The sequence below is a fragment of the Leucopleurus acutus genome (genome assembly GCF_964270905.1).
Source record: "Leucopleurus acutus genome assembly, chromosome: 6".
NCBI classification, from domain to species: domain Eukaryota; kingdom Metazoa; phylum Chordata; class Mammalia; order Artiodactyla; family Delphinidae; genus Leucopleurus; species Leucopleurus acutus.
Window position 1 is genome coordinate 112,401,985 of NC_139149.1, and position 27,936 is coordinate 112,429,920.

The 27,936-nt window shown below is 40.8% G+C and overlaps 1 protein-coding gene across 2 annotated transcripts in view; it reads left to right on the top strand.

The window, feature by feature from the left end:
* Nucleotides 1–230: 230 nt before the first annotated feature.
* The window catches only part of LOC309963077 (UDP-glucuronosyltransferase 1A1-like), a gene marked incomplete at its 5' end in the record, with an annotated part of 63,357 nt that continues 35,651 nt past the window's right edge, over nucleotides 231–27,936 (top strand). The window contains one exon of one of the 2 annotated variants that reach the window (XM_082841222.1): nucleotides 231–1,085. In XM_082841222.1, coding sequence (XP_082697348.1) covers nucleotides 231–1,085 — 855 coding nt within the window. Of the gene's footprint in view, nucleotides 1,086–17,588; nucleotides 18,493–27,936 lie in introns of those variants that run through there. The other variant, XM_082841221.1, reaches the window with a different exon arrangement.

Consider the following 27,936-nt stretch of genomic DNA (forward strand, 5'->3'; position numbering starts at 1 on the left):
TCAAAAGCTATCTCATCTGGAAAACATACTACTACCTGTTTCAGCAAATGCTTCTCATTCATTATCATCCTTATGAGTAATTCATTGGCAATGAGTATAATTTTTTTTTTTTTATGAATGTCTAAATACACGCCCTCTCCTGAGGCAGGTTTTGTGCCTGTACTTATGCCGCTCCTGTTACATGAGCTTAGAATCCAGACAGCTGGATTGCTCTGGGCTGCAGTTAACAGATGGCTCCTGCGATTTTAACCGGCTTCCTTCCTCTGTGCATGTGTCTGCTGCTGACACCTGGCTTTGCTGAGGCAGGCAAGCTGCTGGTAGTACCCATGGATGGGAGCCACTGGTTTACCATGCGTCCGGTCGTGGAGAAACTTGCCCACAAAGGGCATGAGGTGGTCTTAGTCATACCAGAGGTGAATTGGTACCTGGGAAGTTCATTCAATCTTACGGTAAAGACTTATTCCACGTCTTACACTCTGGAGAATTTGAATAGTGAGTTCCAGAAGTTCTCCGATTTTCACTGGAAAACTCAGCCACGAAGTTTACTTCATATGTTGCTGAATCCGTCCAACAAAGCTTTTGACTACCTTTTTTCACATTGTAAGAGTTTGTTTGAGGACACAAAATTAGTAAAATACTTAAAAGAGAGTTCTTTTGATGCAGTGTTTCTAGATCCTTTTGATATGTGTGGCTTAATTGTAGCCAAATATCTTTCACTCCCATCCGTGGTCTTCACCAGGGGAGTCTTTTGCCATTATCTTGAAGAAAGCACTCAGTGTCCCATCGCTCTTTCTTACGTTCCTAGAGATTTCTCAGGGTTCTCTGATGTCATGACTTTCGGACAGAGACTGTGGAATCATATCCGGCACTTGGAGGAACGTTTATTTTGCCACTATTTTTTCAAAAATGTTTTAGAAATTGCCTCTGAGATTCTCCAGACAACTGTCACGGCATCTGATCTCTTCAGCCAAATATCAATTTGGTTGTTACGACGTGACTTTGTTTTGAACTATCCCAAACCTGTGATGCCCAACATGGTCTTCATCGGTGGAATCAATTGCGCTGAGGCAAAGCCGTTGTCAAAGGTAAGTTACTTCTCCTTTAGCATATTAAGAATTAATCAGGCTTTGGACATTAAAAAAAAAAAAGATTCCTTACTAAACTGTGATTTGTCATTTATATCCTTTGCATTTGTAATTTCTCTCCGTTGAACAAACTATTTTGTGCCAGTTCATTTAATTGTGCATCATCAAATTTTACAAAGCTGTCTTCTTTGATATGTATGTGTATACAATTGATGTAATTGTATATAACTTCCAGGCTGCATTTTTAAATCCTGTTTTGGGAAAAATACTGAAAAATACAGTAAGAAATGAAACTTCCCTTTTGTTAATCCAATGCCACCCGCTATAGGAAAATGCTTTTAGCCATTTTGTATGTATCTTTTCCAATTTTTCTTAAATTATTTAATATTATTTAATATAAGTGCATACATCTAATGTAAATTCTCACACCCACTTATTAAAATACAATCTAGTATCAGACTGGATATATTGTTCTTTACCTTGCTTTTTTTCACTTGCCAATAAATTGTGGACATCTACAGTCAGTACATACAAATCTGTCGCTCTTTTTAATGGTTGCATAAAATTCTTTACTTTGGATGTACCATACTTTATTCAACTAACCAATATTGATGGATATTGATAGCTTTTCCCATTTTTTCTTTTATAAGCGAGATTGTATTAACATTCTTCATTTCTTTACCTTCATATATGTCAATGTTTCTATGCTCTTATCTCTGTAAGCTAGAGTCCTTAGAAGTAGTGTTGCTGGGTCAAATAGCATGTACATACTATATTTTAATGAATTCAACAAATTGCTTTCAAAATATTGAACAACCTGACACTTTGGTCAAAAGTATACAAGAGCTCTGTTTTTCTCTACCCCCTCCACCTCCAGAAGTTGTCAAAGTTTAAAATTTTTAGCAAAATAATTCTGCATAGCTGCATCAATTTTTGTTTCCTATTTTCTTAGATATACTGGCCATTTGTATTTCCTCCTTTGTGAGTTATGTTTTCACATTCTCTAATCATTTTTATAGAACTTTCTTTTTATAGCTAATTATTATGTCTCTTGAGTATTAGCAATATCAATACTTAGTTTTTTATATGTGCTGCAAATATTTTTTTCCTGGGCTGTCTTTCATCTTTCCTCATACGGGACTTTCATTTTTGGGTAGTCAAACTGGTTGACTTTTCCTTTAATGGTTTCTGGATTTCAGCTTGTTTAGATCTTTCCAAGTCTGACATATAGAAGCATTTTTTTCCGTATTATGTCTTAATATTTTAATTCCACCAATGTTAATAGTTTTATTTCTTACAATAAGAACTTTGCATGGTATAAGGATCTAACTTCATTATTTTTCCTAAATGGGTAGTCCATTATCCCAACATCATTTAATAAAAAATCCTCCTTCATTCATTGAATTGAAATGCGTCATTATCATATTTTAGATTCCCATATTTATTTGCATCTGCTTTTGTACTTCCAGTCTTTCTCCACTGATTTATTTATCTATTCATGTGCCACAGCCATATTTTGATTATAGTAGCTTTGTAGTAAGTTTTAATATCTGGTAGGGCATGCCCCATACTCATTATTCTTTTTTTCCAAGTTTTCTTAGTGATTCTTATAATTTATTCTCCTTCACAAAATTGAAAATTGTTTTTTCTAGTCCAAAATATAAAAATAGACCATTAGGGTTCTGTTAATATGATGTAAAATATTTTTACTCATTTGAGAAAGGTGAGATTGACTAGCTATTAGTATTAGGGAAAGCAGCCCCATTGTTAGGATCAGTAATGGTGCGGATAGGAAGTCCGAAAAGAATATTAATGAGAAATTAAGGCTATTGTCATTGAATTGATTAAGGAGAAGTAAGCTTGTGAGACTAATTAGCAGACTATGGGTTGTGGAGTTAATTCAGACTGTGTTGCTTTTTGCTAGTCAAATTAGGGGTATTAGTATAATTGTGGGGATAATAAATTTTAGCGTTGGAGGAGGTTAAGGTTTTGTACGTAATCGGTGCCATAGGTATTTGATACTATTACTAATCAGGGTAATCTGCGTGCTGCTTCGCAGGCTGCGAACACCAGCAAGGTGATTGGTATTACGCTGGCTGAGGTCAAGTGTGAATTTAGGATTGTTAGGGTCACCAGGATGAATAGAGATAATATTATGCCTTCTAGACATAGTAGTGAGGATACTAGGTGGGATAGATATATTAGTAATCCTATAAGGGATATAGTGAAAGCTATAATAATATTTATACACACTAAAGACACTTGGTAATTATGAGTTTAGTCATAATCTAATGAGTCAAAATAATTTGTTTTGTTTTAAACTAAATACAGTTTAGTTCAGTCCACTCCAGTCCTTTTTGAGCTCACTGTAGGCCAAACTAATTGCCAATAATGAGATTAAAAGTAAAACCATGGTGAGTATTGTTTTTAGATTACTTGTTTGAGTTGCTCAGGGGAGGGGCAGTAGGAGGGCAATTTCTAGGTGGAAAAGGAGGAATGGGATTGCTACTAGGAAAAATTTTATGGAAAAAGGCAGGCGGGCGGATCCTATGAGGTCAAATCCGCATTCATAAGGGCTTGTTTTCTCTGCGTACATGTTTAGCTGGGGGAGTCAGAAGGCGATGAGTACAAGCAATGAAGCCAGTGGAGTATGTGTTAATAGGGTCAGTATTAAGTTTTTTATTCTTTTTCGGGGTGTACCGAAACTAACTGATTACAAGTCAGTTGCACCAATTAATACTATAAGAATTATGCGCCTCATCGATAGATAGATACGAAAAGGAAGAGTCATAAAACATCTACAGAATGTCAATATCAAGCAGCGGCTTCAAAGCCGAAGTGGTGGTTGGATGTGAAGTGGAATTTTAATTGGTGCAGGAAACAAACAATAAGGAAGGTGGACCCAATGATTATGCGCAGTCTGTGGAACCCTGTGGCCATGAAGAAAGTTGACCCATATACCCCATCTGAGATCGTAAATGGGGCTTTGTAATACTCTGAAGCTTGTAGGGGTGTGAAATAGACACCAAGGGCAATTGTAATAAAGAGGGCTCGGAGTATGTGCTTGCGATTTCCTTCCATAAGACTGTGGTGGGCCCAGGTGATATAGACACCCAGAGGCTAATAGCACCGGAAGTGTTGAGAAGCGGCACTTCTAGGGGGTTTGGAGGGCGAATGCCTGTTGGCACCCAGCACCCGCCTAATTTAGGGGTAGGGGCGAGGCTTGAGTGATAGAAGGCTCAAAAGAAGCTGGTAAAAAAGAGGACTTCTGAGACGATAAATAAGATTATTCCGTATCAAAGTCCCTTTTGGACCATTGGTGTGTGATGGCCTTGGAAGGTGCTTTCTCGAATAACATCTCGTCATCACTGATATATTGTTAGAGTGTTGGTTAGTAGGCCTAATATTAGTAGAATTATTGAGTTAAGTGGAATCACATGATTAGGCCCGACGTTATGCAGAGGGTTGAAAGGCTCCTGTAAGGGGTCAAGGACTGGGGTTTACTATGTGGTACGCGTGGGTCTGGTGGGTCATTATGTGTTGTCATGCAGATATAGGCTTACTAAGAGGGTAAATACATAGGCTGGAATTATAGCAACAGCAAATTCGAGGATAGTGAGTAGGGAGAGAACTACGAATGTAATGAAAGCCATGATGGTGTTGATGCTTATTAGCGCTAAGATTGGTCCTCCGATTAGATGTATTAATACATGACCTGCTGTACTATTGGTTGTTAATCGCACAGCTAGTGTACCGGCTGGATAAACAGGCTGATAGCTCGATAATCACTAGCACAGGGATGAGGGGGGTGGGTGTGCCTTGTGCTAAGAAGTGGGCCAAAAATGCTTTTGTTTTGTTACGGAAACCTGTAATCACGGTGCCGGCTCATAGGGGAATGGCTGTTCCACATTTATTGAGAGCTGCAAGGTGGGTGTAAACGGGTGGGGTAGTAGTCCCAGAAGGTCGGTTGACCCAATAAATAGAATGAGAGACATCTTTTTGCTATGCTTTTCCTATTCAGAATATAGTACTTCTCTTTACTTATTCAGATCTTGTTTTAAGTCTACCAATGAAAATTTGCATTTTTCTTTGTATGTCTTTTATTTTTCTTATTAAAATTAATTCTTAGGCATTTTATTACTTTGGAAACTATTGTGAACAGAGTATATTTTCATTTCTATTTTGAAGTGGAAATTAAAGTATAGCTTTGCTTTTTGCACATTTATCTTGATCTAGCCATACTACTAATTACTCTTAGTAGTTTGTAAGTTTTTTTAGGTATACAATATCGTCTGCAAATAATAACCTTCCATATTCATACCTCTTATTTTGTTTCACTGAAACATATACCTTCAAAACATCATTGAGTCATTAGTTCAATAACAATTATTCAATAGTTTATGAATAATGTTGAATAGTTGGTCCAGACAGTTTGAATTGGAGTTCAATCACTTGCAATTGAAAAGGTATTTTCAAATACAGGAGTAATATTCCTGGCAAATGCAGAGTCTCTAAATCCAGATGAAATGCTTATCTCACCCTATTATTTTATTAGGGAAGTACTATTGATTTTTATCTATTGATCTGGCTTCTTATAAGGCTCAGTATGTTTTATAATATAGTCATATTCTTTCACATATTGGGGGTCTTGCTTTCCCCTTCGAACTAAGGAGAGGTTACAGATGGATTATGTACTCAGTGAATATATGTTATGGACACTCTGCGTATGTAACTCCTACTCCTTAGAGCATGAATCAAGTCTGGCTAGGACAGCATTTTATAAGGGCCTCTGTTCACCTTGCCTTGCCCACTGGGGACCCCTGGATCCTCACATAGCTGAGGAAGTTTCACCCAGACTGGGTACACACACACATACACACAGACACACCGATGATAATGTTGGATTTACTTAGCATGACTGAATGCAAGAAAACGAGAATCAGAATATTGGTTGGGCTGTAGAATGTACAGACTTGTATAAAGCACCCCATTTTTATGAGGAAATTTTTTTGGAATAAAAATAATTAAGCACTTATCATCATACATGTGCTAAAAGTGAATTTAAGTGTTTTTGGAGCAGAGAACATATTATTTTGTTTGTGTAAATTCAAGATGTTATATCAGGCAAACTTTATGTAAAGGGCCAGAAAGTCAGTGTTTTAGATTTTTCATGCCAGTAAATACCCCAGCTCTGACACTTAGCAGCGACATCACCTTGGGTAAGAACCACTGTTTCTAAGTAGGTTAAATAGGGATAAAATAGTAGCACCACACACAGCTCTTTTCCAGATCAGAAACGATAATGCATGTAGAGGGCCAGGTGTGTGGCAAAGAATCAGTGACAGCTGTAACTGCCATAACTGCGTGGTGCTAGGTATTTCCCAGTACGATTATTTCCAACCTTCACAATATTAACAGTAACGATGAGATCAGGCTCTTTTCAAAACAACATGATCAGATGTCAATATTCTCCTCTTGTTGGGAGCCTCCTATGAATTATTTAACCCTCAGATGGATAGAGTCCCCTTAGGGGGAGTTTAGAAATTAAATATAACAAAAGCCAACATGGGTTGACATTGTTATTACCCCCATTTTGCAGATAATGAAACTGAGGCACAGAGAGGTTGAGTGAGTTGCCCATGGTCACAGCTCTGGTAAGTGGGGAAGGCAGGATTCCAATGCAGGCATTCTTTTTTTAAAAAAATTACAACATAATTCACCCTTTTAAAATATACAACCAATGGTCTTTAGTATATTCGAAGATATGAATAATCATCATCGTTGTCTAATTCTGGGTCACTTCCTCACTCCAAAAGGACACCCCATGTCCCTTGGCAGTCACTCCCCCTCTTCTCCAGCCCCTGGCAACCACTAATCTACTTTTTGTCTCTGTGGATTTTGTCTCTGTGGTTAATCTACTTTTTGTCTCTGTTCTGGATACAGTAAGTCCCTTACATTCAAATGAGCTCCTTTCTGAGAGCGCATTCATAAGTCCAAATTGTTCATAAGTCCAACATAGTTAGCCTGGGTACCCAACTAACACAATCGGCTGTATAGTACTGTACTGTAATAGGTTTATAATACTTTTCACACAAATAATACATAAAAAACAAACACAACAAATAAAGAAAAAAATTTTAATCTTATATAGTACCTTGAAAGTACAGTAGTGCAGTACAACAGCTGGCATACAGGGGCTGGCATCGAGTGAACAGGCAAGAAGAGTTACCGACTGGAGGAGGGAGAGGAGGTGGGAGATGGTAGAGCTGAAGGGTCGTCAGCAATAGGAGACGGAGGGCCAGATGCAGTTTCACTCACTCACATCCTGGGTTTGAAATAAAGATACTGTACTACTGTACTTTGTACAGTACTGTACAGTAAAGTACACAAAAGCACAACCACTTGTAGAGGATACATGCATGTGACAACATACGCCAGACACATGAACTAACTTACGTGATTGGACATGCAAACGCATGTTCTCATCTTTGAAAGTTCGCAACTTGAAGGTTCGTACGTAGGTTCTTCTGTATTTCAGAAGAATGGAATCGTACAATACATGGTTCTTTGTGACTGCCTTCTTTCATTTACTTTTCAGGGTTCATTCGTTTTGTAGAATGTATTGGTATTTCCCTCCTTTTTATGGCTGAATAATATTCCTTTCTATGGGTATACATATCTATTCATCTGTTCATCAGTTGATGGACATTTGGGCTGTTTTCACTATTTTAGCTGTTACGACTAATGCTGCTATGAACATTCATGTACAATGAGTCCAGACATAGAGCTTTCAGAGGCCAAGGGCCTAACCTTTCCCCTAACTGCCTACCTGTGCAGACTGGAAACTCTTGGGAAGCACCCTCCCTGTGACCTTTGCGGAAGTTATATGCAGTGAAATTTGCCCAGGGTGGGCTTGACTAACATCTCCTGGTCTCTGATCTCTCAGTGGACATGACATTTGTTGGCTTTGTGGTGCTACAGAATAACACGCAGTTGGCTTTTTTTTGTTATTTAGCATAAAAAGTCCTTCATTGAACAGATATCTTATTTAAAAAAAAATTTTATTGGAGTAGTTGATTTACAATGTTGTGTTACTTTCTGCTGTACAGCAAAATGAATCAGTTATACATATACATATATCCACTCTTTTTTAGATTCCTTTCCAATATAGGTCATTACAGAGTCTTGGGTAGAGTCCCCTGTGCTATATAGTAGGTTTTTATTAGTTACCTATTTTATATACAGTGGAGTGGATATGTCAATCCCACTCTCCCAATTTATCCCTGCCCCCTTTCTCCCTCCCCGGTAACCATAAGGTTGTTTTCTACATCTGTGACTATTTTTGTTTTATAAATAAGTTCATTTGTACCATTTTTTTAGGTTCCACATATAAGCAATATCATATGATATTTGTCCTCCTCTGTCTGACTTACTTCACTTAGTATGACAATGTCTAGGTCCATCCATGTTGCTGCAAATGGCATTATTTCGTTCTATTTTTTGTGGCTGAGTAATATTCCATTGTACATATGTACCATACCTTCTTTATCCATTCCTCTGTTGGTGAACATTAGGTTGCTTCCATGACCTGGCTATTGTAAATAATGCTGCAATGAACACTGGGGTGCATGTATCTTTTCGAATTATGGTTTTCTTCAGATATATGCCCAAGAGTGGGATTGCTGGATCATATGGTAGCTCTATTTTTAGTTTCTTAAGGAACCTCTATACTGTTCTCCATAGTGGCTGTTACCACTTTACATTCCCACCAACAGTGTAGAAAGGGTTCCCTTTTCTCCACACCCTCTCCAGCATTTATTGTTTGTAGATTTTTTTTCTACATCTTTACTGGAATATAATTGCTTTACAATGGTGTGTTAGTTTCTGCTGTACAACAAAGTGAATCAGCTATATGTATACATATATCCCCATATCCCCTCCCTCCCACCCTCCCTATCCCACCCCTCTAGGTCGTCACAAAGCATCGAGCTGTCCTATGCAGCAGCTTCCCACTAGCCATCCATTTTACATTTGGTAGTGTATACATGTCAGTGCTACTCTCTCACTTCATCCTAGCTTCCCCTTCCCCCACTGTGTCCTCAAGTTCCTTCTCTATGTCTGCATCTTTATTCCTGCCCTGCCACTAGGTTCATCAGTACCGTTTTTTAGATTCCATATATATGTGTTACCATACGGTATTTGTTTTTCTCTTTCTGACTTACTTCACTCTGTATGACAGATTCTAGGTCCATCCACTTCACTACAAATAACTCAATTTCATTTCTTTTCATGGCTGAGTAATATTCCATTGTATATATGTGCCACATCTTCTTTATCCATTCATCTGTCAATGGACACTTAGTTTGCTTCCATGTCCTGGCTATTGTAAATAGAGCTGCAATGAACATTGGGGTACATGACTCTTTTTGAATTATGGTTTTCTCAGGGTATATGCCCAGTAGGGGGATTGCTGGGTCATATGGTAGCTCTATTTTTAGTTTTTTATGCAACTTCCATACTATTCTCCATAGTGGCCGTATCAGTTTACGTTCCCACCAACAGTGCAAGAGGGTTCCCTTTTCTCCACACCCTCTCCAGCCTTTATTGTTTGTAGATTTTTTGATGATGGCCATTCTGACCAGTGTGAGGTGAATTAAATTAATTAATTAATTATTTCAAAAAATTTATTTATTTTGTTTATTTATTTTTGGCTGTGTTGGGTCTTCGTTGCTGCATGCGGGTTTTCTCTAGTTGTGGCAAGCATGGGCTACTCTTCGTTACGGTGCGCGGGCTTCTCATTGCGGTGGCTTCTCTTGTTGTGGAGCATGGGCTCTAAGTGCACGGCCTTCAGTAGTTGTGGCACGTGGGCTCACTAGTTGTGGCTCACGGGCTCCAGAGCACAGGTCCAGCAGTTGTGGTGCACGGGCTTAGTTGCTCTGCGGCACGTGGGATCTTCTGTGATCAGGGATTCAACCCGTGTTCCCTGCATTGGCAGGCGGATTCTCAGCCACTGAGCCACCAGGGAAGCCCGAGGTGAATTTTAAATGTCAATAAGTATTAAAAATTTACTCTCCCTCCAGCAATGTATAAGTATACCCTTTTCTTCAAATTCTTGCTCACACTTATCTTCAGACTTTAGGTTTTTGCCAGTCCAATAGGTGAAAAATATCTCAAGGTTATCTTAATTTGCATTTCCCTCATTAATGTTTTATCTTTTTAAAAAAAATTAAGTTGTTTGACCAGTGAAGAAGAGAGCTGGAGCTGACCTCCCTCAATGAATATAACTGATGCAACCTCTGATTATAGTAGCTCTTCGGGTAACCCCACCATATTCTTGACTCAGTGAATTTGTTGGAAGACTTTTCGTTGCTTGCAATTTTATTGGCTCAAATACTGGGAAAATCTCAGGGTATACTGATGACACCAGGACCCATTTTTCACCTTTAATTCTTGTATCTGCTTCTGATGATATCCTTCTGGGTGTCATGATACCCAAGCACCTGGGGCTCTAGCCAGAGTCCTTTTCCCAGGATTCCTAGTAAAGTTCTTCTGCCTCACTGGGTCTCATTAAGTGACACGTCCATCTCTGCACTAATCACTGTGGCCGAAGGGATGAGATGTGCTAATCGGTTGAGGCCTAGGTCACATGTTCTATCCCAGAGCAGCTCACATGGAGCCTCACCTGAAGTCCAGGGGAGGTCTCTGGGATGAGTCACTTCCTAATGACTTTCCGCACTGGACAAATGAAAGATGTTTCCAATTTATATGTCAGGTTTTTCATTGCTAGTTTATCTTATGAATCTATTATCATATAGATTTCTCTGTGTCCTAATCTGAGTTTATTTTAGGAAAATGTGGGTGGGTACTAAATAGGAATATCCCCAGGAAAGGATGATGTGTCAGCTTTTAAGGCAATCATTTTGGGGCTTATAAGCGTTTTGTATTTGAAGTCTTTGATCTTTGTTCTCTTTTAGGTATCTTTTTCCCTATTGTGATACTCGTAGATATTTTTAAATTTAAACTTGAAATTAAAAAAATTCCCCAGCAAGTGAAAGAAATACTATTAGCTTTGGGTATTTTTCTTTCTCTCTCTTTTTTTTTTTAAGGGCAGCCGTCTCCTTTTTAAATTTTTATTATTATCATTTATTATTATTTGGCTGCACCACGCGGCATGTGGGATCTTATTTCCCTGACCAGGGGTCAAACCCAAGCCCCCTGCAGTGGAAGCGCAGTCTTTTAACCACTGGACCTCCAGGGAAGTCCGGTATTTTTCTATTAATGTTTCTTAGAATATATAGGTCTTTCCACGGTAGATTTTGGTCTTTATCAGTTCTGGAAAGTTTTATTCTTTTGCCATTGCATTATATCTTTTCAATTTATCCTATTTTTAAAACAATTAATGCTATTGAGGTATTATTTACATATAATAAAATGCACCATTTTAACTGTACATTTCTGAGTTATAATTTTATATACCCATGTAACTGTCACCACAGTCAAGATATGGGACACTTCCATCACTCCAGTAACTGGCCTTGTGTTCTATCCCAGTCAACCAACACTTTCCCTAGACCTTAGGCAACCGCTGATCTGGTATCTGTCACTGAGATTAGAATAATCTTTAATAGAGTTTCATCTGAATGGAATTATACAAATATGAATGGAAAAAAGCTGCTATGAATATTTGACTACATGTGTTTATGTGAGTAAATTGTTTTGTATTTCTTAGGTAAATACTTAGAAGCAGGATTGCTGGGTCGTATGGTAGGTGTATGTAAACTTTATAAGGAACAGCCAAACTGCTTTTTAAAGTAATTGTACTAAAAAATAAAAATAAAGTAATTGTACTAAAAAACAAAAATAAAGTAATTGTACTATTTTACATTCCTGCCTCTGCATTCTTGCTGACACTTGCTATTATCAGTTTTTTTATCTTAACCACTCTTGTGGCTGCGTAGTAGAATTTCACTGTGACTTTAATTTTCATTTCTTTCTTTCCTTCCTTCCTTCTTTTTTGGTCACACCACGCGGCTTGCGGTATCTCAGTTCCCGGACCAGGGATTGAACCTGGGCCACAGCAGTGAAAGCGCCGAATCCTAACCACTAGGCCACCAAGGGACTCCCTAATTTGCATTTCTTTATGACTGCTGCTGATGAACGTCTTTTCATGTGCTTACTGATCACATGCATATCTTTAAAAAGAAAAGTGTCCCTTCAAATCTTCTGCTCATTTTTATTGGGGTAGTTGCCTTCTTATTTTTGAGCTGTAAGAGTTCTTTATATGCTCTGGATACAAGTCCTTTGTCAGATACATGTTTTGCTGATGTTTTCTCCTGGTGTGTGGTTTATATTATATTTTTAAAATAATGTCTTTCAAAGAGCACACGTTTTAAATTTTGATAAAATCCAACTAATCAATTTTTTAATAGTTTGTACTTTTTGTGTCCTAAGAAATCTTTGCCTACCCTAAGGTATGAAGATTTGGTCCTATGTTTTCTTCAGAACGTTTAAATAGTTTTAGTTTCTCTGTTTAGGTTTATGGGAGTGGCAGTGGGGAATACCGTCTCTCAGGGGTCAGGCTCGAGAGATGTCGTTTTCTATTTCTGGCCTTTTTTGGGGTGACCTCACCCACACCCCTGGCTTCAATCACCACCATATCCTGATGGTTCCAAGTCCATCTGTGCAATCCAGGCCCCTCCTCTGCTCCAGATCCGTGGAGCCAACTAGCTTGGACATAACCTCCTGGTGTTTCACAGGCACAAGGAACACAGGCTCCTCCCTCCCCACAGCCCTGCTTCTCCCCAGGGCCCGCATCTCTGTGAAGGTACCACCATCCTCCCAGGGGTCCAGCTTTCCCCAGGGGCTCCAAGTACAAGAAGTGCAAGTAGAGATCAGATGACACCAACGTCTAAGTAAAATGCCACTGCATTAATGTAGAATGGGAGAGAGCCCTTTAATGGGACAAGAACAGTCTCACTCCTCTGCAGGTGTGTTCCTGCCCTCACCCCAATACTCACAGATATTTTAATTGGTTTGGGGGAATAGCTCAGGGGCTGAAATATTTCACCCATAGCTAAGAACCCCTTTCTAGTGCCCAGTCTACGCACAGCGTCCAGATCCAGACCATCCTCCCCTGGGCAGTGTGGGATGCCCTCTGCGGCCCTGTCCCTGCCTTCTCTGGACCCGTCCTTCCTGCGCTGTCCTCTGTGAGTGCCCCCTAGCAGATGCTTCCTGTACTGCCTCTCACATCTGTTCTGTCTCCAGTGCTTCTGTAACCTTGATTCAGCCCCTCACCTCACACAAACAGCCTCTGAATATGACACCTGGGGTCCAGGTTGACCCCTCTGAACTATTCCCTACTTCTTTGCAAAAGGGACTTTTAAAAAACACAAACTTGGCCAGGCCACAACAACTTTAGTTGTTGCCCGGGACTTCGGGATGAATCTCAAGCCCCCAGCTTGTGGTCCCCAGTTATAGGTTGAATTGTGGCCCCCTCGAAAAAGATACGTTGTAATCCTAACCCTTAGCACCTCAGAATACGAGCTTATTTGGACACTGTGTTTACAGAGGTAGTCAGGTTAATGAGGTCATTTGGGTTGACCCCAATCCAATATGACCAGTGTCCTTATGAAAAGAGATTTAGCCACAGAGACAGACACGCACAGAAAGAAGATAATGTAAAGACACCCGGGGGAGGACGGGAAGAGTGATGCCCCTATAAACCAAGGAAGACCAAGGTTGCAGGCAAATACCAGAAGCTGGAAGAGGCAAGGAAAGGTCCTCCTTCAGAGCCTTCAGAGGGAACGTGGCCTTGCTGACACCTTGATTTGGACCGTGCCCTCAGAATGTGAGACAATAAATTTCTGCTGTTCTAAGTCACCCATTTTTGGGCACTTTGTTACAGCAGCCCTAGAGGTGAATACAGCCCTCTCCGTTTTCAGCCTCCTGCTTCCCGCGCTTGTATGCTTCATGAGTTTCCCAAGGTGTACAGTTCTCTTACTCTTAGGAATGCTTCCTGCCATGTCCATGCCTCTGTGCAGGTGGGGCCCATCAAAGCACCAAATATGACTTGCCCTCTTGCAAAAAGCCATAAAAATTGGTGTTGGGAAAGGCAGCCTCATGCACGCAGTGTTTTGGCCCTCACTTGGCGGCATAAGAATGGGCCTTGCCTTAGAACTCTTCCTTACCAAGAGCCTATGCCGGGCTCATCACCTTGTGCGGGAGTGTCTTTCCTTGTTTCAGTTTCAGTGACTGCCCTTTTGTCTTTGTTTGAAGTGCGTGCATCTTATGGCACTTGGCCAACCCTACTGTTATATCTGTCCTCCTCGGAGAGGGGATGGGGTCTTTCCACTGCGGCACAGGGGGGATGCATGTAGGCAAATTGCCTTGCATCAGGCATCAGGGGAGACGGACTGGCCATGGCAGACTGACGCCCACTGTTGGAGCTGAACTTGCTCTGTATCTTCTCTGCATAAGTAAAGTGTTGTCCCATCCAGTGCGTGACTGCACCGTGTTCTTCTTGGCGACTCAGATACCGACATGCAGTGGGCAGAGGTGTTTGTACTTCTATTCCTGGTGGCTGGCATAGTGATGATCTTTGCTATTCTCCATGTAGTTGGTGTCCTGCTCTGGGATTGGTGACCAGTGCCCGGTAATCTGCTTGACAGATATGATAGGATATAAACTGGGAGTAGAGGTCAGAAACTGAGCCTTGGGGGAAAACCTGCAGTTATGTGGCTGGGACAGAAAAAGAGAGCATAGATGTGGCTGTTGGAGGAGAAATAAGAGAATCAGGACCATGGACGCACAGCTTCCAGGGATGATGCAGGGTTGCCAAGGAAACACACCACAGCTTGGTGGAGACATTAGGGGCTTGTCAAGTCCACTGCCCCAGGGTGATGCCGGGGCATCACCAGCCCAGGGTGGGCTGACTGAGGTGCTGGCTACTTTCTGGCCACATGGGCACAAGTGGGTTGTGGATAGTCTCCCTGTTGAGAGGTAGGAGCTGGTGCATCGGGCGAGGGCAGAGTTGGAGAGGTGGGTGCTATCATGAGCGGGGAAACTCTCCTCTGGCTCTTGGCCACCCTGGGGCTCCCATGCCATCTGCTGTCTCCTTCATCCCTTTCAACCTCCACTGCTTTGGCTTGCTGTCCAGTGCCTGCAGATAGCCTTTCAAAAAGAAGTATTTCCCAGGAATTCCCTGGTGGTCCAATGGTTAGGACCTGGAGCTCCCACTGCTGGGGCAGAGTTTGATCCCCAGTCAATCCCACAAGCCGTGTGGCAGGGGCAAAAAAAAAAAAAATTCCCAAGGGATTATAATCATTATGTGTGGGAGCATTGGACTGATAGGAGCTACTCCTACCAGAAGCCAGGAATGCTTCTAGGTGAATTTAAAAATATATATATTTTTGGTCATATTACAAATCCCAGGGAGATTTTGCTTGGCCTGCCATTACATCTATAGCTTAAATGGGGGCAAAATCAAGAGAGTTGCAATGTTAAATCTTCCCACGCAGGATGTTGTGCGCCTCTTCATTTATTTTATTCTAGTCTAGATTGATCTCTCTAACTGGAGCAGAGAAAACACCACCACCCTTTCCAATCCCCGAAGTGCACTGTGTATCCTTACTTGGCTTATAGCATCTGTATTAGGTTGAGTGGCAAACGCACGGCAGCTGATCACAGTGAGGAAAGCCAGAATGTTGCCCTGGATACTCACTGACAGGTGTCCATTGCAGTTAGAGCCAGACCAGTAACAGGGGCTACTGAGTTCTTAGCAGAATGAAGGGGATACAACTCTCCTAACTTGCTGCTTCTGCCACCAGATAGGGTGTCGCTAGATTCCCTGGTGGCTGCAAACCCAAACAGCAGCTTCTCTTGCTAACAACACTGACAGCAGCTGCAGCAGCAAAAACAAACTCGAAGTCCCACCCTCCCGGCGGCCCTGCTCCCTTCCCTAGCATATCCTTATACCCTGAAAGTAGCACATGAGCAGCCCTGATCCTACACTCTCAAGAAATTCTGCATGGCTGTTTGTGGAAATGAATGGGGGACAGAAACGATGGGATTTAACCTGGGAGTAGAGGACAGAAACTGAGCCTTGGGGAAAACATGCAGTTATGTGGCTGGGACGGAAAGAGGATCCAGAAAGAGAGAGCATAGATGTTGCTGTTGGAGGGGAAATAAGAGAAGCAGGACCCTGGACTCACAGCCTCCAAGGATGGTTAAAGCAAACGCTCCCTGCACAGTGGCAGCTGGTATGACACAGGAGGCGTCTTGGTGTGCAACGTGTTGCTCAGTGGTGGATCCCTAATGGGGGTAACTTTCTCCGAAAGGGAAGCCTCAGCCTGGCCGGTCCTGCGGCCTGGGACAGGATATCGCTATGGCAGAAGCCATGGGTGCAGAAGAGCGTGCTCAGTGAGAGAGAGAGAGCTGGGCAGCCCAAGGAGCCCTCCCGCACCATCCCCAGGGAGGACGGGACACGGAGATGTCCGTATCTTGCTGAGCACGTGTGGGCATCAGTCTCTGTAGCAGGGCCGGACTCATGGGCCCCACCTCAGAAGGTCCCACAGATTATGGAGCCCCTCTGTTCTGGAGGAATGTGTCCTCATCAGGACTTAGGACTGTAAATGACCTTGGAGCAGAATCTGAACATAAACTGTAAGTTGTAACAAAGGCCCAGATTAATGTACACCCCAGTCCCTAAACAGAATAGCAGAAGACTGGAGCCTGCAGCATCAGAAGAGGAATTCAGAGAGCCTGCTCCGAGGCCAGGGGACGGCGCTCTCTGACTCCACTCTGTCATTACTAAGGGTTGCCTTGTCCATTGACGCCTTAGATAACGGCAACCCTTATTCCATGAGGTAGATACAGAATTCTCAACCAACGCTTCTGCTGTCCTTCTTCCGGAATCCCTCCAGATATTTCCATAGCTGACAGCCACTTGAATAGACTCTGCCCTGAACGTTGCAAGAGGTGTCCCCATGTGGAACGGGAACAAAACGGACAGCCGGCATCCCCTCCCCGCTGAGAGAAAGCCGTCTTGGCAATGTTATATATTTTCCTGGATGTGCTCTGTGTTCACCCATGATTGGGGGAAAGAGTTGAAAGAGTTATCAAATAAGGTCACATCCAGCAGAGAGGTTCTGGCTGGGACTAGGGCATAGGTGACCCCGCAGAGCTCAGTCACAGCCCCATAGAACATGGTTAACAGAGAAATAGGAGGTGATCGAAGGGAATGCGCAGGCAAAGCCTTGCTTTGGGCATTGGATGAAAAACAAGAGAGTGAACTAGAATGCTCCCCAGAGGGAGCAGCAGAGTCAGATGAGTTTTTCCAAGATAAGGGGGAGTGGTCTTTCCCTAGGTGAAAGCAGAGGTTATGAAACACAGGGATAGACTTATTCTGTAATGATTAATGTAATGAGGGAGCACTGCCTTCCAATTACATGCCATTTTGCTTAAGGGGCCTGATGATAAGATAAAGAAAACAAATGCAGGCGGCACAGCCTGAACGGAAAGTCAGCTGCTTTGGGCTTCTGCAGAGATGTCCCTGGGGCTGCAGCTTCCCTGGCAGTTGCTCCCTGGCCTTTTGCTCTGCCTGTGCGTCGGGCGATGGGCCGAGGCTGGGAAGGTGCTGGTGGTCCCCATGGAGGGCAGCCACTGGCTCAGCATGCGGGAGGCCGTGCGGGAGCTCCATGCCAGAGGTCACGAAGCAGTGGTCCTTTCTCCCGAGGTGAATATGCACATCAAGGCAGAGGACTTTTTCACCATGAGAACCTATGCTGTCCCATACACCCAGGATGAATTTGATTACATCGTGACAGGCAAGACTCATCTGTTTTTTGAAAGAATACATTTTCTAACACTGTTTTTGGAAACTATGGCCTCTTTGAAAAATGTGTCTTTGGTCTTTCAAAGGTCTTGTGAGGAACTATTGTATAACAGGGACCTGATTAGGCACCTGAATGCCAGTTCCTTTGATGTGGTTTTAACGGACCCCGTTTACCCCTGCGGAGCGGTGCTGGCTAAGTACCTGTCGATTCCAGCTGTGTTTTTTTTGCGTGCCATTCCATGTAACTTAGATACTGAGGGCACAGCATGCCCAAAGCCTTTTTCGTATGTTCCTAGTTTACTAACAATGAATTCAGACCACATGACATTCTTCCAAAGGGTCAAGAACCTGCTCTACCCTTTGAGCTTCAAGTACATTTGCCAACTTTCTTTTACTCCTTATGCACGTATGGCCTCTGAGCTTCTTCACAGAGAGGTGTCGCTGGTGGAAATTTTTGACTCTGCATCCATTTGGCTGTTCAGAGGAGACTTTGTGATGGACTACCCCCGGCCAATCATGCCCAACATGGTCTTCATTGGGGGTATCAACTGTGCCAACAGGAAACCATTATCTCGGGTCTGTATTGGTGCTTTTATTCAATCAATGTTCCAAGTGGAGCCTATTGTTTTAAAAAACAACTTACTTCCAGGTGCTTATTTATCTACTGATCTTTTTAAAGATTTCCACCGGGCTTCCCTGGTGGCGCAGTGATTGAGAGTCCGCCTGCCGATGCGCGGGACGCGGGTTCGTGCCCCGGTCCGGGAAAATCCCACGTGCCGCGGAGCGGCTGGGCCCGTGAGCCATGGCCGCTGAGCCTGCGCGTCCGGAGCCTGTGCTCCGCAATGGGAGAGGCCACAACAGTGAGTGGCCCGCAAAAAAAAAAAAAAAAAAAAAGATTTCCACCTCTCATTCTCCTTCTAACAGTCTTTGGTGAGATAAATTGTTAAAGTGCCTCCAGCAGTGCAGTAAAGGTTTGCGATGGTCTTTGAGAGGAATGAGAGGAAGGGGTGAGGGTCCATAATAGGATTGACAAGCAATGGTGTGATTCAACCGTGATCACCCTTTAGTAAAGGCACGTTCGTAACAGTTGTGCAATTTTCTCCAGCTGAGTAGGAACAGAGAACTTGAGCTGTGAATCCATCCATCAGGGGTTTTTGCTTGAGGGTGTTCAAGAAGGATGAGAACTGGCAAATTACATTTGTTTAAAAATATTTTTTAAACACTTCTTTTTTTTTTACAAGCCTGGCTTTGTTTGTTGTTGTTGCTGTTGTTTTTTAACTTAATTAATTAATTTGTTTATTTTTGGCTGCATTGGGTCTTTGTTGCTACACACGGGCTTTCTCTAGTTGTGGCAAGTGGGGGCTACTCCTCGTTGCGGTGCGCGGGCTTCTCATTGTGGTGGCTTCTCTTGTTGCGGAGCACGAGCTCTAGGTGCGTGGGTTTCAGTAGTTGTGGCACACGGGCTCAGTAGTTGTGGCTCACGGGCTCTAGAGCGCAGGCTCAGTAGTTGTGGTGCATGGGCTTAGTTGCTCCATGGCATATGGGATCTTCCCAGACCAGGGCTCGAACCCGTGTCCCCTGCACTGGCAGGCGGATTCTTAACCACTGCTCCACCAGGGAAGTCCCAATTACATTGGCTGACCTGATAGTTCTTAGTGGTTTTGTCTTGGAATGGACGGAGGTGTGGTCACAGGAGACCTAAACACCAAAAGGAAGCAGAAGTTTCAGAGAGGTCGAAAAATTAAGTGGAAGTGAGACAATGCCAGAGAGAGAAGTTGGGGTCTCTGTGATCAGAGAAAGAAATAATTGAGTCCAACTTTTCAGAGATGGAGCTGTGCTGATGAGAAGTCTTCTGACCAGGAGTTGGTGTCTGGAGTAAAATGTGGGGATGTACCAGAGTTTGATGGCATGTCAGATAGGTCTTCTGCTTGGGACACTGAGGGCATCAAAGCATAGTGGCAGGGGCTAGAGAGGAGGTAAAACTGAGCCTATAAACTCAGTGAAGGTGGGGACAGTGATGCTGAGAAATGAGTCTCAAAGAGGAAGGGTTTGTTAGCAGGGGCTGACCACATCACCAAACCTACCCCGGCCCAAGCCACCCCACCCCAAGTTTCCATGACCGGAACTACTGCTTTCCTCATCCTTTCAGAGTCTTCTTAGGTTAAACCTGAATATTTGAGTTTAATTGAAATAGGACTCTTGGGGGCCAGATTTGTTCCTTAATCCACTGAGTTAGCCATCCTTTTTGCCCTTTTATGTAATAGTCACTGAATTTATATTAACTTCCGTGACTTTAGATCTCTTATAGTTTTTGTATTCTTACTTTTGTATCTCTTTTTATTAATGTAGTATTTGTTATTGCACAGGACTCTAACTTCATTTTTCTTTTTTGCTCACACCATAAAGGATCTATTCTACTGGTTTTTTCTTCCTATATGCAATGCATTTGACCAATTATGAAATATGTATGTATATATTAGATTTGTAAAAAGAGAAAGTAGGGAGGCATTTTAAAAAACAATTGCCACTCTTTTCTTTTTACTTTTTCTGTGTGAATATATTCTCTAGAGTAGACTGCATTGGTTCAAATCCTCACTACCATTTTATAGCTGAATGACCTTGGGTGGGTGACCTAACCATTCTGACCTCAATACTGTCACAGAGAGCACACAAATATTATCTATTATCATTACTTAAAAGGTGCCAAGCAAGCCAAGGTGTGTCATCTGGAGGCACGTAGATATGTTTGTGCCAGTTTATTTGGTACATGAAAGATCATTTACACTGAAATTCTCAAGTTTTGTACATTGTAAGCACAGCATTATCTTTTTTTTTTCCACTAGCTTTTGTTTTACTTTGAGATTTTGTCATTCTTATTTATTTGGCTTGGTTTACCCTTAGATGTGACTCCTTTAAATGTTTATGGAAATTCTTCTCAAAATATGAAAGACTAAAGTCTAAAGTTTTAATATTTTTGTTCCTTTTCCTTCTTAAAGTTTATGATGGGTTGAATTATATTATTGGTCTTCTCAAAGAAATAACTTCTGGATTTGCTTATTCTTTTTACTATTTTTGTTTTCTATTTCATTAATCGCAGCTTATTGTTTTTATTAATGCTATCATCCTTGTATCCCTTGATTTATGTTATAGCTGTTTTTCTCATTTCCTTAGGTAAGCATTAAGTTCCTTTATGTTTTCTTAATAACGAAGAATTGAAGGTCATACATAAAACGTTTTCTTGAATCCTTAGATTTTGGTATAAATTGCTCTCATTTTCTTTCTCTTAAATTTACATTATTGATTTCCTCTTTGAGTCCGTGGCTATCTATTTTTTTTAACAAGGTTGTTTCTTAATTCCCATATAGTTAAGATGTTTTGTAGCCATCATTCTCTTATTTTTCTCTAATGATTTTGAATTATAATCAGAGAATGTTTCTTGTGGGGTCACTGCTTTAAAAAATTTCTTAATAGGTTTTCTTTATGGTCTAGTACAGAATTATCCAATAGAAATATACTGCAAGCCACATATGTAATTGAAAGCTTTTTAGTAGACATATTAAAAAAAGCAAAATGAGTGTTAAAATTAATTTTAGTAATATATTTTATTGAATCAAATATATCAAAAACATGATCCATTAAACATATACTCAATATAAAAATTTTTTCAGGTACTCATTTGCCATTGTTTCTTCCAGTTTTATTGAGATATAATTGACATGCAGCACTGTATAAGCTTAAGGTGGACAGCATAGTGATTGACTTACCTAGATCATGAGATGCTTACCACAGTAAGTTTAGTGATCACCCATCATCGCATATGGATCCAAAATTAAAGGAACAGAACATTTTTTTTCCTTAGGATGAGAACTCTTAGAATTTACTCTCAGCGACTTTCATAGATAACATAGAGCAGTGCTAATTATCTTTACCATGTTGTACATTACATCCCTAGCACTTATTTCTCTTACAACTGGAAGTTTGTACCCTTTGACCGCCTTCATCCAATTCCCCCTCCCCCTATTCCACGCTTCTGGTGGCCACAAATTGAATTTCTATTTCTATAAGCTTGTTTGTTTGTTTTTGAAGTATAATTGACCTACAGCACTATGTTAGCTCCTATCACACTACATAGTGATTCAGTACTTCCATACACTTCAAAATAATCACTACAGTAAATCAGGCTATGATATTCACCGTAGAAAGATATTACGTAATTGTTGACAGTATTTTTCACACTCTAATTTCTTACCTGTAACATATATTTTGCAACTGAAGTTTGTATCTTAATCCCTCCCACCCATTTCTCTTCTTCCCCTACTCCCCTTCACTCTATCAACTACCTGTTTGTTCTCTGTATCTATGAGTCTGTTTCTGTTTGTTTTTTTTAACATCTTTATTGGAGTATAATTGCTTTACAGTGGTGTGTTAGTTTCTGCTTTACAACAAAATGAATCAGTTATATATATACACATATGTTCCCATATCTCTTCCCTCTTGCGTCTCCCTCCCTCCCACCCTCCCTATCCCACCCATCTAGGTGGTCACAAAGCACCGAGCTGATCTCCCTGTGCTATGCGGCTGCTTCCCACTAGCTATCTACCTTACGTTTGGTAGTGTATATATGTCCATGCCTCTCTCTCACTTTGTCACAGCTTACCCTTCCCCCTCCCCATATCCTCAAGTACATTCTCTAGTAGGTCTGTGTCTTTATTCCTGTTTTACCCCTAGGTTCTTCATGACATTTTTTTTTCTTAAATTCCATATATATGTGTTAGCATACGGTATTTGTCTCTCTCTTTCTGACTTACTTCACTCTGTATGACAGACTCTAGGTCTATCCACCTCATTACAAATAGCTCAATTTCGTTTCTTTTTATGGCTGAGTAATTTTCCATTGTATATATGTGCCACATCTTCTTTATCCATTCATCCGATGATGGACACTTAGGTTGTTTCCATCTCCTGGCTATTGTAAATAGAGCTGCAATGAACATTATGGTACATGACTCTTTTTTTTTTCTTGCTGTACGCGGGCCTCTTACCATTGTGGCCTCTCCCGTTGCGGAGCACAGGCTCTGGAGGCGCAGGCTCAGTGGCCATGGCTCACGGGCGCAGCCGCTCCGCGGCATGTGGGATCTTCCCGGACCAGGGCACGAACCTGTGTCCCCTGCATCGGCAGGCGGACTCTCAACCACTGCGCCACCAGGCAAGGCCCATGACTCTTTTTGAATTATGGTTTTCTCAGGGTATATGCCCAGTAGTGGGATTGCTGGGTCATATGGTAGTTCTATTTTTAGTTTTTTAAGGAACCTCCATACTGTTCTCCACAGTGGCTGTATCAATTTACATTCCCACCAACAGTGCAAGAAGGTTCCCTTTACTACACATCCTCTCCAGCATTTATTGTTTCTAGATTTTTTGATGATGGCCATTCTGACTGGTGTGAGATGATATCTCATTGTAGTTTTGATTTGCATTTCTCTAATGATTAGTGATGTCGAGCATTCTTTCATGTGTTTGTTGGCAGTCTGTATATCTTCTTTGGAGAAATGTCTATTTAGGTCTTCTGCCCATTTTTGGATTGCATTGTTTGTTTCTTTGTTATTAAGCTGCATGAGCTTATGTTTTAATATTTTATTTATATTTTATATTTAATATTTTCTCCCACTCTGAGGGTTGTCTTTTAGTCTTGTTTATGGTTTCTTTTGCTGTGCAAAAGCTTTGAAGTTTTATTAGGTCCCATTTGTTTATTTTTGTTTTTATTTTCATTTCTCTAGGAGGTGGGTCAAAAAGGATCTTGCTGTGATTGATGTCATAGAGTGTCCTGCGTATGTATTCCTCTAACAGTTTGATAGTTTCTGGCCTTACATTTAGGTCTTTAATCCATTTTGAGCTTATTTTTGTGTATGGTGTTAGGGAGTGATCTAATCTCATACTTTTACATGTACCTGTCCAGTTTTCCCAGCACCACTTATTGAAGAGGCTGTCCTTTCTCCACTGTACATTCCTGCCTCCTTTATCAAAGATAAGGTGACCATATGTGCGTGGGTTTATCTCTGGGCTTCCTGTCCTGTTCCATTGATCTATATTTCTGTTTTTGTGCCAGTACCATACTGTCTTGATTACTGTAGCTTTGTAGTATAGTCTGAAGTCAGGGAGCCTGATTCCTCCAGCTCCATTTTTCGTTCTCAAGATTTCCTTGGCTATTCGGGGTCTTTTGTGTTTCCATACAAATTGTGAAATATTTTGTTCTAGTTCTGTGAAAAATGCCAGTGGTAGTTTGATAGGGATTGCATTGAATCTGTAGATTGCTTTGGGTAGTAGAGTCATTTTCACAATGTTGATTCTTCCAATCCAAGAACATGGTATATCTCTCCATCTATTTGTATCATCTTTAATTTCTTTCATCAGTGTCTTATAATTTTCTGCATACAGGTCTTTTGTCTCCTTAGGTAGGTTTATTCCTAGATATTTTATTCTTTTTGTTGCAATGTTAAATGGGAGTGTTTCCTTAATTTCTCTTTCAGATTTTTCATCATTAGTGTATAGGAATGCAAGAGATTGTGTACACTGATTTTGTATCCTGCTACTCTACCAAATTCATTGATTCACTCTAGTAGTTTTCTGGTAGCATCTTTAGGATTCTCTATGTATAGTATCATGTCATCTACAAACAGTGACAGCTTTACTTCTTCTTTTCCGATTTGGATTCCTTTTATTTCCTTTTCTTCTCTGATTGCTGTGGCTAAAACTTCCAAAACTATGTTGAATGAGAGTGGTGAGAGTGGGCAACCTTGTCTTGTTCCTGATCTTAGTGGAAATGCTTTCAGTTTTTCACCATTGAGGACGATGTTGGCTGTGGGTCTGTCATATATGGCCTTTATTATGTTGAGGAAAGTTCCCTCTATGCCTACTTTCTGCAGGGTTTTTTATCATAAATGGGTGTTGAATTTTGTCGAAAGCTTTCTCTGCATCTATTGAGATGATCATATGGTTTTTCTCCTTCAATTTGTTAATATGGTGTATCATGTTGATTGAATTGCATATATTGAAGAATCCTTGCATTCCTGGAATAAACCCCACTTGATCATGGTGTATGATCCGTTTAATGTGCTGTTGGATTCTGTTTGCTAGTATTTTGTTGAGGATTTTTGCATCTATTTTCATCAGTGATGTTGGCCTGTAGTTTTCTGTCTTTGTGACATCCTTGTCTGGTTTTGGTATCAGGGTGATGGTGGCCTCGTAGAATGCATTTGGGAGTGTTCCTCCCTCTGCTATATTTTGGAAGAGTTTGAGAAGGATAGGTGTAACTCTTTTCTAAATGTTTGATAGAATTTGCCTGTGAAGCCATCTGGTCCTGGACTTTTGTTTGTTGGAAGATTTTTAATCACAGTTTCAATTTCAGTGCTTGTGATTGGTCTGTTCATATTTTCTATTTCTTCCTGATTCAGTCTTGGCAGGTTGTGCATTTCTAAGAATTTCTCCATTTCTTCCAGGTTGTCCATTTTATTGGCATAGATTTGCTTGTAGTAATCTCTCATGATCCTTTGTATTTCTGCAGTGTCAGTTGTTACTTCTCCTTTTTCATTTCTAATTGTATTGATTTGAGTCTTCTCCCTTTTTTTCTTGATGAGTCTGGCTAATGGTTTATCAATTTTGTTTATCTTCTCAAAGAACCAGCTTTTAGTTTTATTGATCTTTGCTATTGTTTCCTTCATTTCTTTTTCATTTATTTCTGATCTGATTTTTATGATTTCTTTCCTTCTGCTAGCTTTGGGGTTTTTTTGTTCTTCTTTCTCTAATTGCTTTAGGTGCAAGGATAGGTTGTTTATTCGAGGTGTTTCCTGTTTCTTAAGGTAGGATTGTATTGCTATAAACTTCCCTCTTAGAACTACTTTTGCTGCATCCCATAGATTTTGGGTCGTCATGTCTCCATTGTCATTTGTTTCTAGGTATTTTTTGATTTCCTCTTTGACTTCTTCAGTGATCACTTCGTTATTAAGTAGTGTATTGTTTAGCCTCCGTGTGTTTGTATTTTTTACAGATCTTTTCCTGTAATTGATATCTAGTCTCATAGCGCTGTGATCAGAAAAGATACTTGATACAATTTCAATTTTCTTAAATTTACCAAGGCTTGATTTGTGACCCAAGATATGATCTATCCTGGAGAATGTTCCATGAGCACTTGAGAAAAATGTGTATTCTGTTGTTTTTGGATGGAATGTCCTATAAATATCAATTAAGTCCATCTTGTTTAATGTATCATTTAAAGCTTGTGTTTCCTTAGTTATTTTCATTTTGGATGATCTGTCCATTGGTGAAAGTGGGGTGTTAAAGTCCCCTACTATGAATGTGTTACTGTCGATTTCCCCTTTTATGGCTGTTAGTATTTACCTTATGTATTGAGGTACTCCTATGTTGAGTGCATAAATATTTACAACTGTTATATCTTCTTCTTGGATCGATCCCTTGATCATTATGTAGTGTCCTGCTTTGTCTCTTCTAATAGTCTTTATTTTAAAGTCTATTTTGTCTAATATGAGAATTGCTACTCCAGGTTTCTTTTGGTTTCCATTTGTATGAAACATCTTTTTCCATCCCCTTACTTTCAGTCTGTATGTGTCTCTAGGTCTGAAGTGGGTCTCTTGTAGACAGCAAATATATGGGTCTTGTTTTTGTATCCATTCAGCCAATCTGTGTCTTTTGGTGGGAGCATTTAGTCCATTTACATGTAAGGTAATTATCGATATGTATGTTCCTATTCCTATTTTCTTAATTGTCTTGGGTTCATTATTGTAGGTCTTTTCCTTCTCTTGTGTTTCTTGCCTAGAGAAGTTCCTTTAGCAGTTGTTGTAAAGCTGGTTTGGTGGTGCTGAACTGTCTCAGCTTTTGCTTGTCTCTAAAGGTTTTAATTTCTCCATCAAATCTGAATGAGATCCTTGCTGGGTAGAGTAATCTTGGTTGCAGGTTTTTCTCCTTCATCACTTGAAGTATGTCCTGCCAGTCCCTTCTGGCTTGCAGAGTTTCTGCTGAAAGATCAGCTGTTAACCTCATGGGGATTCCCTTGTGTGTTATTTGTTGTTTTTCCCTTGCTGCTTTAATATGTTTTCTTTGTATTTAATTTTTGACAGTTTGAATAATATGTGTCTTGGCGTATTTCTCCTTGGATTTATCCTGTATGGGACTCTCTGTGCTTCCTGGACTTGATTAAGTATTTCCTTTCCCATATTAGGGAAGTTTTCTACTATAATCTCTTCAAATATTTTCTCAGTCCCTTTCTTTTTCTCTTCTTCTTCTGGAACCCCTATAATTCGAACGTTGGTGCGTTTAATGTTGTCCCAGAGGTCTCTGAGACTGTCCTCAGTTCTTTTCATTCTTTTTTCTTTATTCTGCTCTGCAGTAGTTATTTCCACTATTTTATCTTCCAGGTCACTTATCTGTTCTTCTGCCTCAGTTATTCTGCTATTGATCCCATCTAGAGTATTTTTAATTTCATTTATTGTGTTGTTCATCACTGTTTGTTTCATCTTTAGTTCTTCTAGGTCCTTGTTAAATGTTTCTTGCATTTTGTCTATTCTATTTCCAAGATTTGGATCATCTTTACTATCATTACTCTGAATTCTTTTTCAGGTAGACTGCCTATTTCCTCTTCATTTGTTAGGTGATGGGTTTTTATCTTGCTGCTTCATCTGCTGTGTGTTTTTCTGTCTTTTCATTTTGCTTATCTTACTGTGTTTGGGGTCTCCTTTTTGCAGGCTGCAGGTTTGTAGTTCCCGTTGTTTTTGGCATCTGTCTCCAGTGGCTAAGGTTGGTTCAGTGGATTGTGTAGGCTTCCTGGTGGAGGGAACTAGTGCCTGTGTTCTGGTGGATGAGGCTGGATCTTGTCTTTCTGGTGGGCAGGTCCACGTCTGGTGGTGTGTTTTGGAGTGTCTGTGGACTTGTTATGATTTTGGGCAGCCTCTCTGCTAATGGGTGGGGTTGTGTTCCTGTCTTGCTAGTTGTTTGGCATAGGATGTCCAG